Raw genomic sequence first — 14,371 nt, 5'->3', positions numbered from 1 at the left:
GTAAAGTCTGATGGGGGCCACTTTGGTGGGTTTTCCACGTGGACGGTATCGATGGGTTAGACTTAGAATCACGGCGGAGATGAGTGTGATGTGAGGCGTATTTTTATGGGATGCCTTTGATGGGATGGGCTACTACTTTTGTTCCTTTCTTCTGTGTGCAAAGTCTTCTTACAAAAAAAAGACTTTTTAGATGCTTCTACGCGAGGCTTGCTGTAACTAACTGTAAAGGAATTTGTTCGTAAATATTAAATAACATGAGTTTGAATCATATAAATTCAATGTAACTTTTATTTGATTATTAAATGAATCAAAATTGATAAAAAAAAATGTAGCGTTATTTATTAAATGGACTTAAGTTTATATAAACTTGACTCAATTCGTATAAACTAGTCTAAATTGGTCATACCCGACACTTTTCATATGTTTATGTTTTCCTTTTTCTGTTTTTTGTTTTGTCCCTTTTTTTTTTAATCAACATGTTTAGTTCCCTAATCCCGTCCACATACCAAACCAAGGGAGAGCAGAAGAACAAAAATGACTAAATAATAGAATGAGAAGGTGCCATTGCTATGAACTCAAAGCTGCAGCAAGTTCTACATTGTCTGAATCACTAGGGCTAGAGATTGAGTGATCATGAAAATATATTCCAGCTTGATTAAATAATGCTAGTAAATGCAGTAACTCCTCATTAGACAGCTTTGAAGGCCTCTTATCTTCAAAACCACCTGAGTTCAAAACTCCTATGATCTTCTTCCTGAAAACAGCATTCATCGGCATGTCTTCTTCACTGCTGTCCACTTCTTCATCATTATCAGCAGAAGCATTATTGCTGCAATCATAATTGCTGTCATTGGAGGTACTTTCACCATTTGAGAAGGGGGTTCTGGAGATCCTCAGTAAATCCAATACCTTCTTCTTCTGCTTAAATGTAGCACCCAACGTCTTATTTTTCTTACCAAAACAGGTTCTTATGAAAGCCCACCACTCATCCAGATTCACATCAGGAACTTCGGCTTTGGGGCGGATAATAACCACGGAGGAGTCGACCTTTGGACACGGAACAAAGTCCCTTTTGCTGACATCCATGACGAACTCTACATCAGCCACCAGCTTCACATTTACCGCCAAGCGGTTGAACTCTGAGTCGCCAGGATTAGCCAACAGTCTCCGAGCAAACTCTTTCTGAAGGAGAAGCGTGGCGCTCCTAAATGGGTTCGCCCCGTATGCTAATTTAGCCACGAGAGGTGAAGATATCCCATACGGGATGTTGGCCACCACAAGATCGAATTGAGGAAACTCGGTCTTTAATGCATCTTTGCATATAACCTGCAAAACCCATTTGGCCATTTGCAAGAGCAGCTTTTCTCAGCAACTGACTCGTTGAAAAAGCTCAAAATTTTCAGCTAGGCATTTCATCGAACACTTCGAAAGCAAGTTAACTTACAGTGAGTCGATCTTTATATCCATGCTCGGCTACGCGTTTGTGGAGAACCTCAACCATTCGCTTATCAATTTCAACGGCGACAACCTTTCCGGCAGCTTCTAGAAGCCTCAGAGTGAGATTTCCAGTACCGGGTCCGATCTCCAGGACTGTATCGGTGGGCTTTACATGTGATTTTCGGACAATGGAGTCGAGAACTCTTGGGTTGGTGAGGATGTGTTGGCCCCTGCTCTTGTATAGATGCATATGCGACTCTGGTTTCTCCTGTCTCCTCCGAATCTTCTCGTCATTGTCATCGTTGTCGCTCTTGGGATGGCAACGACGACTGGACCTTGCGTGGAGTCGACGGAGTGAGAGCGAATGTTGCCCGGGGAAGAACCTCGAAAGGGACTTGCGGAAGCGGAGCATGTGTGGTTTTTGAATGGGTATTTTGTTTCTTTCTCCGGGAACTTTACCGTTTATATTTGAATTTCAGTCGCTGGAATTTCGTCTGTGACAACTATATGTACTGCTCTCGTATTGATGTAGCTGTAAGTGCGACATAAAGGGGTTGTTAACTCGACAAGTATAGTAGCCAGAGCATATTTTCAGAAGAATGTAGACCCCCGCATGTTTGAGTTTGCGTTTAATAATAAAAAAGTTCGTTTGACAAAAAAAAAAAAAAAATACTCATTTGATAAAAAAAAATTGAAAGTGCTTATTAAAGGTCAAAAAGTCTAAAAATGACTAAAATACATTTTTGGTAAAAGTTTAAAAATAAAAATTTTGGCAAAAACGCTTTTTGATTTAAAAGCTCAATTTCTCAAACGCAATCTCAAGCAGATTCTTAATAAGATTGATCTAAACCAACTTGATGAACTCGTTATGCATACGAGTCAACATGCCAACAACAACTTACAAAAAATACAAGATAACCAATTAAAAATGTCACGACATCCTCCGCCAGGATGCCCTTAGCTGCGAGAAACATGTACTAGGATGTATGTGTGACTTGTTTAGAGCATAGACTGGGACAGAAGAAAATAACCAATTTTCCATTATCAATTCCTTAAACAAAAAAAAATTAAAATTAAAATTAAAAAAAAAAAAACAATCTCTTGCATGTGTTTTGAAAACTTGGAATTTTTTTTTGACATTTTCAAACCACAATTTTTGTTCAAACTTATATAATCACCTCAACAAATTCGTCCTGTAGAGTCCCTGCAAGTGTTACCCAAGGGTTCCATATACGATTTTTCAGTAAATTTACAATTGTAAAAGAGCATATCAACATCTGCCTTGCTAATAACATCATAGGGATAAAAAAGTAGCTGCATTTCAGATCAAGGCAAGTTTATTACATGGCAAAGCCTCAGTTAATATGTTTATCTACATTAATGAAGCTCCAAATCAAGGTTTGATGGATTTATACAATAAAAGCTCTAAATGCACATCCTTGACATATGGCCCGTCCCTTTGTCAACTGGGAAAACTTGTATGATTTTTGTTTACAGTGCCTGCCCCAAAAAGAGAATGATTAGAACACAACCAAAGTAGTAATAAACAGAACAAGTTGTGATCTGCCACATACCACAGAAGTAGCAAAAGCTGTAATAAAAGATACAATAAAAGAATGTCCACAAATCGTAATAGAAGACCATAATAAGGCATTTCTTTCTACTTCTAGATATCACTGAAGTCCAAATGTATCAGAAATTAGTTTGGGGACCTGAAAATATGTGATATAAATTTGCTCACTAATGTGCAGAAAACCAGCATGTATAGATGATTCTTTCTTTGGATCAAATCAATGAGAACAAAGTTTTTCTTTAAACTGGGTTGGAAGAATTTCTTCAAACCCAGTCTAATAAACTAAGAGAAATGCTAGAGATCCGGAAAATTTTTCAGAATTTTAGTTTCCGACTGACGTGGCTGTAGTTAAGTAAACTACAGTTAAGTTTTTTTGTTTTTGTTTTTTTTAATAAAAAGTAAACCCACTCACCCACCCCACCCACGCATGCTATCCCCTTCACCTTCAGCATGCTTCTCTCTCTCCCAAAAATCACGCACAGCACATCACAGTTCTCTCTACCCAACACCAGCAGCATCAAGGTTGGTGCAAAATAATCTCTAAAAGGAATTCATTGGCTCCACAGGAAATAAAGAATACTACAGATCTGTGAGAAGTACCATCTGAAAAAAAAAAAAAAAAAAAATCCCTCTTGTCAACTGCGGGTGTCGCCGAGAGAGAGAGGAGCGTGGGGAGAGAAGCACCGGATGGTGGACGTCAGCTCCGATCTGGTGCAGTGGGTCGGCGTGGGCGTGGGCCTTGTCGGAAGCCAAATGCGTGAGGGTGGGGGAGAGAGAGCAGACCTGTGGTGTTGGGGAGAGAAATTTTTTCTTTTGGGGCCGAAGGGGATAGGTCTATTTCTTTTTTTTTTTTAGTTTGTTTTACCAACGCCACGTCAGTCGGGAACCTCAATTCGGGAAAACTTTCGGGACGCGCAGCAGCTCTCATAAACTAATGTGTCCAAAATGCATGTGAGAATCCAATTTGGAGAAAAAAATTTATCCAATCAATAATATCATTGTTACTTTTCCATTTTCATATTATCAAATGGACACATTTTTATACTGGATGAATATTTTCCGAAGTATCCCACCTAAAACTTGCCATTGTTTTCTCTACATATTCACACACGACTCTTCTATGAAAATGTCCCACGAAGAAAATAAACAATCATTAGTAGTTAACATTTTTCTCTTGCTAAATTATTCTTTATAAGAAAAAAAAAGTAGAAACTTACCTGACACAGAGAATCTCTTTCTCAGTTCCTGTACTTCATGGATTCTTTCTCAAACCCTATCGTAGGAAATTGCTTTGCATACTCCTCAACATCATGGCGGAGCTTTGCGATCTCAGATTGAAAGTGAGAGCCGGACTGCATTGTGCCCAAGAAGTCCTTCAACTTTGTTCCTGGTTTTCACATCACAATTAACCTGCATTAGTAGATTCAAGCGCTGGGGTTTTCCCCTGCCAACCATTCCACCGCACAAGTGTGTGTACATATCCACATGAATGGTGATCATACAAGCACAAGCCGAAGGAGCATGAAATTTTCACTATCAAAGATTTAGACACCTTTTGTTTCTGCTTTGATCTTCACTGCCAACTTCACAGCAGCATCAAAGAATTCTGCTACCTTAGCAAAATCCTCCTCAACAAATCCCCTGGAAGTAAGAGCCGGGGTTCCTGAAGTGCACAAGGATTCATCAGGTTAAATTACCAACGAAAAATAAAAGAAGTACCATCTGATCAGTGAAGAGTCTTTACCCATCCTGATGCCACCAGGAACCATGGCAGACACATCTCCAGGAACAGTGTTTTTGTTGGCTGCAATGTGAACAGATTCCAACACCTTCTCAACTCTGGAGCCATCAATACCCTGTAGAAAGAGAATAACAGTTGTGTTAACCTAATCCTACATCTCTCAGAGAGGGCCAACATCTGTAATGATTCTACCAGGATACTTCTTATTGTCTTCCAACCAAGACTCAGTAACAGATTAATTTCAAAGTTGTTGTCCAATGTAAATCACAACTAATTGGTAGAGTTGGATGATCCCATAAGACACAAACCACCGTAGCATGGAAGCTTCTCTAGTCAAGAGAGAAAAGAACAAAGAAAAAAGAAAAAAAAGAAAAGAAAAAGAGAGCATATTACCTTGTTCTTCAAATTCACCAAAACTAGGTGGTTCTCAGTACCACCAGAAACAAGTTCATAACCATTCTTGATCAGAGACTGCAAAATTTGTCAAGTTTCAACAATTAAAACACTGAAAGCAAATTAATTAGATCCATATATTGATGAGAGAACATCATATAGATTAAAATTCCAAGATATGTCAACAAGATAAAGTTGTATTTACAAGATTTTTGACTCAATAATAAACTTTGCTGCATCTCATAAATCTTATACCTGTGCAAATTTTGAGCAATTGCTGAGAACTTGCTCTTGATAGCCTCTGTATTCTGGAGTTGTAGCCTGCATCCAGACCAGATTAAGAAAATAATGTGAATTCAAAAAGATTGAAAAGCACTCAAGTGAAATGACAAGCTAATTTTGGAAAAAACATACTTTAAGATTGGGGTGGAGTTGGGAAAGGGGGAGGGAGGAGGTTTGGTTTAGAGGATATGATCCATGTATTGGTCATCTAAAAGGAAATATGACACTTGGGACTTGGGAGCCAGTTTTCCTTAAAATTGCTTTCAATACACTGCCTTTCAAACCATGCTTTTTTATTTAAAAAAAAAACAATTTGGCACTTCCAATCTCATCCTGTGAATCTCATAACAATCACACAAAACCCAATTCCTGCAATAACGCCTCAGTAACCAGTGTATGTCAACTGTTCCATTAAGCATCATGTACATTACTAACCTACAACCATTGATAATGTGTACAAGAAGAACAAAAAAAAAAAAAAAATACTAGAGCAAATAATTTACTTCGATGGGCACTTCAAATCATTTTTATGTACTTTACTCTGCAACAACCTTTTTGGGGGCATGGTCACTATTCCACAGAACAAACCCCAACCCTAATAAATAGTCAGTGACGTGGATCCCTTTCTGCCATGAGTAATTGGAGCAAAAGCTATAATTACCCAAAAAATGATGAGAATTATCTTGTTAGCAGGCAAACCTGTTTCAGTGCAACTGCTAAGCCAGCAATTGTGTGGTTGTGTGGGCCACCTTGAAGTCCAGGAAATACTGCCTGATTTATTTTGTCTTCATAGTCATACAAAACCTTCAGGAAAAGTAAAAAGTATGAAGTTTTCATCTATGCCATATAATTTATCTCAATATCAGAAAAAAGCCTAGAAATGATGACAATAAGTAAAACTAGATTTGACACAGAAAGAGTAAATATCTTTATATAATGTGGTTTTTCAACGAAACTCACCTCATTCCCTTGTTTGTTAATCTCTTTTAACCCCTTCCTGAAGAAAATCATGGCGCCACGTGGCCCACGAAGAGACTTGTGAGTTGTGGTGGTCACAACATCTGCATACTCAAAAGGTGATGGGATGACACCAGCTGCCACCAGCCCACTAATATGTGCCATATCTGCCAACAATATAGCTTTCTGTTTGTCACAGACCTGTCAAATACAAAAGCTACGTAACCTTGGTTCCTCAAGACCATAACCTCAGCTAAAAACCAATATATAGTAATACATGATAATTTATTGCCAGAGATCAACCTAAGGGAGGTTACCTTGCGAATACGTGCATAATCATACAGTCGTGCATAAGCACTAGCACCAGCTACTATCAACTTTGGCCTGAAGAGTGTGGCACTTTTCTCCAACTGAAATTCACATCTTATCATGTCACACAAAGCTTCAACTCACAGATAGATAGGGGAATTTGAAAATTAAAAAAGGAAAAAAAAAATAAAAATAAAGAGGGAGTTGAGCTGCTAAGCTACCTGGTCATAGTCAATATAGCCAGTGCTCTCATCCAATCTATATGGCATTGTCTCAAAAAATATAGAGACTGCGGATATCTTTTTGGTGTCAGTCTGCACAACAACAAAAGAAACACTCTTAAGATCCATATACAGACAACCCAAAAATAGTGTATAAACAATGAGAGATAATAAAAATGTGTTACAACTACCAAATCCACTTCAAAAGTTCAAACCTCAAGAAGATAAATTTTATGATCACAGTGCGCTACACAAAGCTTTGATGACTTCCCAAATAAAAAAGAAATGTTATAGAAATTTGTGAAAAAGACGCCTAGACCTTCAAAGGAAATAAAATCCAATACAACTTAGGTCAATGCATGATAGATCTATAATGATCAGGAATCAGGATAAAAGAAATTATTTTGCAGAGGCTAGGCTTGATGGAAGCTGTAAGTACCTGATAGCCATGAGAAAGATGCCCACCATGAGGAAGATCAAGTGCCATGATTCTATCATGAGGTTTTAACAACGCAGTGTAAACTTGAAAATTAGATGGAGACCCAGATAGAGGCTGCACGTTCACTGCAATGTCAAAGGTGATACTAAATTTAGGAAAGCTTGTAACTGACCACATTCTAAAAAAATCAAGTCCATTAGGTTGGCAAGGTATCAGTGAGAAAAGAAGAGGTTCTAATCACGTCCATTAGTCATTATGACCGGTAATTTTCAGATGGGAATCCATCGATACATGTATTCATAGCTAACTATGTATTTGATTCAGAAAGATTTTGAGAGAGATATTATGCACATGTATGTGTTTTCAGGAAGTATCAACAGGCACCTACAAATAAAAGTAAGAAAATGAAAGCAAGAAAATAAAAATTAGCTGGAGGCTCATATTGCCATACAAAAATAACACATATTTACCTCCCCATTTCGCTGGATCCAACCGAAATGCCTCCAAAGCACGCTTCTGGCATAAGGATTCTGCCATGTCAATGTACCTGAAACATGAGAGAGTTCCATGCATTTCTTTATCAAAATTTAATCATGCAGTCCAAAAATAACAACTTAAAGGGATCAACAACAAAGCTAATTGCAATAACATCCATGACAAGCACAAGCAAGAGATGAAGAAGATCCCACGTACTCGTTTCCTCCATAGTATCTAGCACCAGGATATCCTTCACTGTATTTGTTAGTCATGATAGATCCAACTGCTTGCATTACAGAGAGGGAAGTGAAGTTCTCTGAGGGAATAAGTTCTAGCCCCTTTACCAACACAATAACCAATACCAACAAGAAATAAGATAACATAATAAAATGTGATTAGACATTCATACTCTAGAAAAGCCTGTAACCATTCACTTAATCATGGATAAAATTTAAAAAACGAAAAAGAAGTGTAACCTAATTCTTAAATTTTGTCCATGGAATTAATACAACTATGTGGCTTAGTTGAGTTTTAAACTTTAATTTAACCTTAATACAATCGGCCGAAGACCACATTTCATCTGAAAAAAACAATAAGAAAAATATAATTTCCAATTATTTTTCTCAATTCTCTCAGACAGATTTGTGGATGATAAATCACGACTTATTCCAAAGCTTAAGTTAATATAAAATTGTAAATTTAAACATTTAAATTAATATTTAAACACTCCCATAAACCAGTAAGCCACATGGAATATTTAACTAAAAATTTAGATAAAATATAGAGTCGAGTTTCAAACTCAAAATCTATGTTAGAATGCCATATTATATTACTACTTGCCCCCAAAAACTTAAGACTGATAAGAAATGATAGAATTAATAATTCAAATTAACATCTTAACAGTAGAAAATAAACAGAAATTAAATGAGCAAGAAAAAAAAAAAATCTTCTCACTTGTTGAAACAATTATTTATCCCATGCTAGTGAACCTAACAATCTACGACAAAAAAATTCATCCTTAAGTTTCGACACTAAATAGGCAAGTGTTACCTTCCATTGTCTAGCTTTCTCAAGCTCTATAATGTTCGCAATCTCCGGATCCACAACCTCCAGCGGAGCATTCAATTGCTTCGGCCACTGTAAAAAATCATATATATTACTACTACCAAAACAGAGCAATACATAAGTAAGTACGTATGTATGTGAATATAGAGAAAGGATTCATGAGCTCACTGTGACGCGGGTTTTCTCCTTCTCGTAGACAGCCTCGTTTGGCAAGGATGACTGCAAAACAGAAAAATCCGAACGAAAGCAAGTTGTGAGAAAATGAACTAATTAGGCACTCAAAAAAGAAAGAGCAACAGAGAGAACCATGTAATAGAGGGAGGCGCCATTGGAGAGGGGGCGAATCGGCTTGTCGACGGAAGAGGCAATCCTGCGAAGCGCCATTGCCATTGCCATCCCTCTCTCTCTCTCTCTCTCTCTCTCTGTGTCGCTCGCTCTGGTAATGTATCGTTGTCTGTTATGTGGGTGAGATTTTGGTGGTTGGAGAAAATTTTCTTGGTTTTCTGGATTTGTCCTTGTCCGGGGTTGGTTAATTTTGTATTTTTATTTTCTAATCAATTAAGGAAACGGGAGGCCTTGGTTGTTTGGTTGTTGATTAGAGCATTGGCATCCATCTGATTTACCCGCTTTTTTTTTTTTTTTAATTAATTATTATTATTATTTTACATTTTCACACAAGGAAAAGAGATTCAAATTAGCGATCTCCGCTTAACGAGACGTGATACACAATCGATTGAGCTACCCCTTTGAGCCAACCTGCTTTTTAAAATACCCATATTTTACTGTTTATTTTACCTTTATATTTTCATTATTTTATTTAAATATTTTAAAAAATATATATTTATTTTATTTATTATTTTTTTGACATGTCCGCATAAGAGGGGAGAGAGATTTGAACTAATAATTTTCGCTTCATTAGGTGTGATCCTAGCCAATTGAACTACCACCTCTTGAGGATATATATTTTATTTTTTTAATTAGACAAGGGAATGATAGAATAAATAATTTTTTTTTTTTAATTTTTAATTTTAACATTTGATGACAGAGAAAAAAATGCTATTTATTATATTATTATAAAATAAATGTAAAATACAAAAATAAAATAAAATAAATAATTCTAAGATTACTCAAAATTTTGACATAGAGATACACTACACCAAAACCAGCCATGCAAACCCTATCCGAACTTGTGATTTTCGTAGCCACAAAGCGAGTCCTCAAGGATATAACCTGATAGGATGGCATGTTTGAGAGAGAGACTTGGCCACCTAAGCATTTGTGATATGAATAGCTCGATCACCTCAAGCCTCTACCAATTCATTCTGTCATTTTCATCGAGATCGATGGTTTGAATGGACCATGGCTGGCTTGGCTACAGACAAAATCAGCTTCAAGACTGGGCTGGTCCAGAAAACAGACCTGACCTGCATGGATCACAAGGATACGGTCTTGGGCGCTCTGATGTTTATTTGAGGGGCCAGAGCTTTTTAGCCGAATAATTGAGGTAGCCCATACAGACAATCCAAGATGAGGTGGCCTTGAAATGGACTTGGGCTTTCAGCTCAATTTAGGAGTTAAAGTAGAAAAGCGAAAAACAAAAAGGCTCACTTACCAAAAAAAACAAAAATACTCGCTAGAAGGAGGGCTCGAACCTCCGACCTTGTGGTTAACAGCCACACGCTCTAGCCAACTGAGCTATTCCAGCTTGACGTTATATGTACTCAATAAATCTAATATCATGTTTAATTTACAATTGCCAACAATACAAATTCACATCAAGTAGAGAAAACCTTGCATTTCGACTTATATATAAGCCAAAAACATTACATAGAATACACACGAAACACATTTGATAGGATCTCAAAACCTATTGAAATTTTTTGTCGAGTGAGTTTGCAAAGGGTGAGACAGGAGAGGTAGACACCGGAGATGATGGGAAGAAAGCAAAGGGCGACAAATTGGAGGTTTGGGTTGGTGAAAATTTTTGATCCACAGCTGGGTTTGCCCGCGACCCTAGTGGGTCACGGCCAGAAACCCACGTGGGTCTGGCTAGACCCAGTCGTGGGTATGTTTATCCACGGTGTGCCTTTGATTGAGACTCGCCTGGGTCTTCTTGTAACCCAGCCTGTTGGTCACCAGCGTGGCTGTGGAGTTTTCGGCGACTGCATTCGGCCGGGGTGGAGGTGGTTTAGGGGTTGTTAATTGGTTCATGGGTTAGAATGAAGAAGAAAAGGATGATGAGTATGTCTGGTTGAAAAATCCTGTGTTTTCAATCCTATTCCAAACAATGATTTTAGCTTGTGTCAAATATTTATTGAATGCTGTAAATTATAAAAATTGTGTTTTACATTGGATAGTAGGGACTCTCTATATTTATAATATAGAATATAAAATATCAAGCAATGCTATTACTTGATAGCTATCAAGTAATGCTATTGCTAGGATTTTTATAATATAATATAAAAATATAGACCTTTATATTTTATAATATAATTTATATATGCTCAGTACAAGATGTAGTCTTTAAACACTTCATTAATTTCTCTCTTTCTCTTTCATATTATTGGTTCTAACATATATTTCTACATTTATGAAGAGCAGAAACACTTCTCTAGCTTTCAGACACAACACCGATCTGCGCCACCATCCCTAACTGACTTTGTCATGTGCACACAGTCTTTGTCGGCGGACATCCTCCCCTCAACAACATGTGCCTTCAAAGTCTTGTTCAAATTAATGCTCTTCGATTTGTACGAGTAGGTCATGAATCTCTTCAAAATCGACAGGTACAAAGTAACTAAGAATTCAAACCGTAACTTAGTAGTGCTAAATAACATTGCCATGAATTTAAGATCAAGAAAGAAGTCTTTTCATAATTTCATCCCATCCCCTTTTGGATTTTTGCCTAAGTCGCCGTATGGCTCGTTGTTGGCCATTCTACATTCACATGTCGCCATTGTTGGCCACCCACCAGCCTTTGTTCCTCTGGCAATGTTTGTCGTCAGTCTTTACTACCGTCTACAGCCCATTCCCGGCCTTTGTTGCCCCATCATCATTCTTGTTTTTTATTTTAAATTAAAGGTTTTAGAATCTTATACCTTGAGTTTGAGGAGATGTTAAAATATATGAAAAATATACAATATTTTTTTGCATATTCCATATTTGGTTGATGTTAAAATATTTACTGTTTACAGGTTAATTGTAATCAAATCAAGATAATTTGATTACCATATTTATATTTGCTCATCACTATTCTATAAATAGAGATATTTGTATTGTAAGTAAAACAATTAATGAGCACAATATAATTCTTACAGTTACCGGAAGTGGTGGATATACGTAAGTTTTTAACACTGAACTACTTGTAAATTCATTATGTTATTTTCTCTCTTGCTTCTAATATTATTTCTGTAATTTAGTTTTTCTCACAAACAACACATCATCAACGCCTCATTATTTCAACACCCCTCAAGCATCACCCTTAGATGGTTTACGTTAATTGACTCATATGTCAATTCATATATCATTTGTCAACCAAAGTAAGCATGCAAGGAACAACTATAAGATGGTTAACGATAATTAATAATTAATCTTCTGGTTCAAGGCTGAGGGATAAAAGGAATCCAAGAAGGTCAGAACAAGATAAGCAAAGACATGGAAGTTGGAACCGTGGACACCAAATCCTAGGGGGCTAAAATGTCAGCATTTGACCCTGTCCCTCTGCTTCAATTATCTCTTCCCTTATAACATTTGTGAAACACGACAAGTACCAAGTCCCCACAAATTTTGGTGGGGTGTGACTGCTGAAGCTGTGGTTGTTCCAAACTCACATGCTTAAATCATATATCTATACATATAACTTCTTTTCTTCATTTATCCATCTAATTTCTTATATGTTGGTAGCTAGAATTTTCAGGAAAAGAATATTATGCGTTTGCCTGGCTCACATGATCATGATCATTTTGTGTTTTGTTCTCTTATTATTGACAGAATCTTTCACATTTAATTAATAGAGGTGTCAAACACTTGTTCAGACAACTACTGCCATTAATCTTATTTAAGAAATAACAATCGAGCTGTTCAAGCAATAAATCATCACTAATATTGGAGATTCTTTGATCGATCTCTTTCTGTTATATATCTGAAGGTATATATATATACACACAGGATTGATTAATGTAGAAGAATGTTTCATGAGTTGATCACATTATTCCCACATATTTACCATAAAAAATAAAAAGAAAAGTCAATGCTGTAATCAAATCTTGCAGTTGTTTGTCTGCAGATGTGTCCATTCAACTGAGAAAGTGACGATCATTAGTATCCAAAAACTTCATTACGGTCATGATCACTTCGTGGGGTCGGCTCCATTAATATCAGTACTGATTACATACAAAGTGTGGTAAAATATCAATTACTTAACTTATTGAGATGAGACAGCATCTTCTAAACCACCAATAAACATTTTGATAAAGCTGAGGAGAAAGATAACGATAAGCAACAATCATTTCAAGGAAGAAAATTGAGATAAAGAGATATTACAAAAGTGATCGACCAAATATGTTGACGTGATAAGATGATGTGAATTGTAATCCTTTTGTAACTGTCATACCATCCTTTTGACAGAATCATGGGAAGCATTTTAATTATTACTTTTCATAAATCTATTAAGATTTTATAGTAGAAATTGTAAATGTAAACTTTGTCTCTTTTATTCCTATCTCATTTTTATTAAATATTTTACGGATTAAACTTTATTTATTAAAGAAAAATTTGATCCTATATATAAAAGAAATGTTAAATTGTTGATTAAATATTTAAATTCATAATTTCGTTATAATCTACCAGCTATTTGATTTTACTTTTTTCCTCTGAGGAATGGAGTTTGATTTTGATAAATCAAACCAGTTCTTCATGGAAATATAATCGATTTCTTAGAGAAAACTTTTAGAGTACATATGCGAATCAAAAATACTTTGGATACCATGTAACATTCCAGTCCTACATTAAAAAGATGAATAACTCACAAAAAGTCGGTAGATTATAAAGATATTTATAAATGTTAAATTACAAATTGATTTTTTACTTGGTAAAACTGAGATTTTATAAGTGTTTTTAGAGAGTCTCAAATTGACTAGTATTTTTGGAATGATATTCCGTGCATGCTTTCCTTGTATCATTACAAATTGTGTTAAAACAACCTAGCGCACTTGTGCACTATTGGAGCACTGCATAAAGTGATAATGACAAGGACGTCAGTAAGATGAACAACTCACATAGAATGGATAGATTATAAAGACACTTATTAATACTGCTAAGTCTCACATTAGTTCTTTATTAGGTACAACTTGCTTTATAAGTAATTCTAAAGAGATCTAAATTGATTAGTCATTTTGAAGTAATAGCTCAAATATGAATAATAGTATTTTTTCGTGGATCGTTACATACCAACTTTTACTATAACCTTATTACAAACT

The 14,371-nt window shown here is 36.2% G+C and overlaps 2 protein-coding genes and 1 non-coding gene across 3 annotated transcripts; all 3 read right to left on the bottom strand.

Moving 5' to 3' along the window:
* Positions 1-525: 525 nt before the first annotated feature.
* LOC132171651 (ribosomal RNA small subunit methyltransferase, mitochondrial) lies at positions 526-2,016 on the bottom strand. The gene is made up of 2 exons (XM_059583025.1): positions 1,445-2,016; positions 526-1,326 (listed from the first exon to the last, which is right to left on the bottom strand). The coding sequence occupies exons 1-2, from the start codon at positions 1,847-1,849 to the stop codon at positions 568-570; spliced, it is 1,164 nt and encodes a 387-aa protein (XP_059439008.1). The 5' UTR covers positions 1,850-2,016; the 3' UTR covers positions 526-567.
* Positions 2,017-2,736: 720 nt separating this feature from the next.
* LOC132170511 (serine hydroxymethyltransferase, mitochondrial) lies at positions 2,737-9,393 on the bottom strand. The gene is made up of 16 exons (XM_059581514.1): positions 9,201-9,393; positions 9,063-9,113; positions 8,880-8,966; positions 8,046-8,167; positions 7,823-7,899; positions 7,353-7,477; positions 6,914-7,006; positions 6,701-6,793; positions 6,387-6,584; positions 6,126-6,230; positions 5,400-5,465; positions 5,145-5,222; positions 4,755-4,866; positions 4,563-4,673; positions 4,228-4,397; positions 2,737-2,937 (listed from the first exon to the last, which is right to left on the bottom strand). The coding sequence occupies exons 1-15, from the start codon at positions 9,288-9,290 to the stop codon at positions 4,249-4,251; spliced, it is 1,557 nt and encodes a 518-aa protein (XP_059437497.1). The 5' UTR covers positions 9,291-9,393; the 3' UTR covers positions 2,737-2,937; positions 4,228-4,248.
* Positions 9,394-10,525: 1,132 nt separating this feature from the next.
* On the bottom strand, positions 10,526-10,599 carry TRNAN-GUU (transfer RNA asparagine (anticodon GUU)). Its single transcript has one exon. It is a non-coding gene; the product is annotated as a tRNA-Asn (tRNA).
* Positions 10,600-14,371: the final 3,772 nt, after the last annotated feature.

Source organism: Corylus avellana, chromosome ca2, assembly GCF_901000735.1.
Source record: "Corylus avellana chromosome ca2, CavTom2PMs-1.0".
Taxonomy (NCBI): domain Eukaryota; kingdom Viridiplantae; phylum Streptophyta; class Magnoliopsida; order Fagales; family Betulaceae; genus Corylus; species Corylus avellana.
Note: the sequence above shows the minus strand (reverse complement) of the source record. Positions and strands in the feature narration are given on the sequence as shown.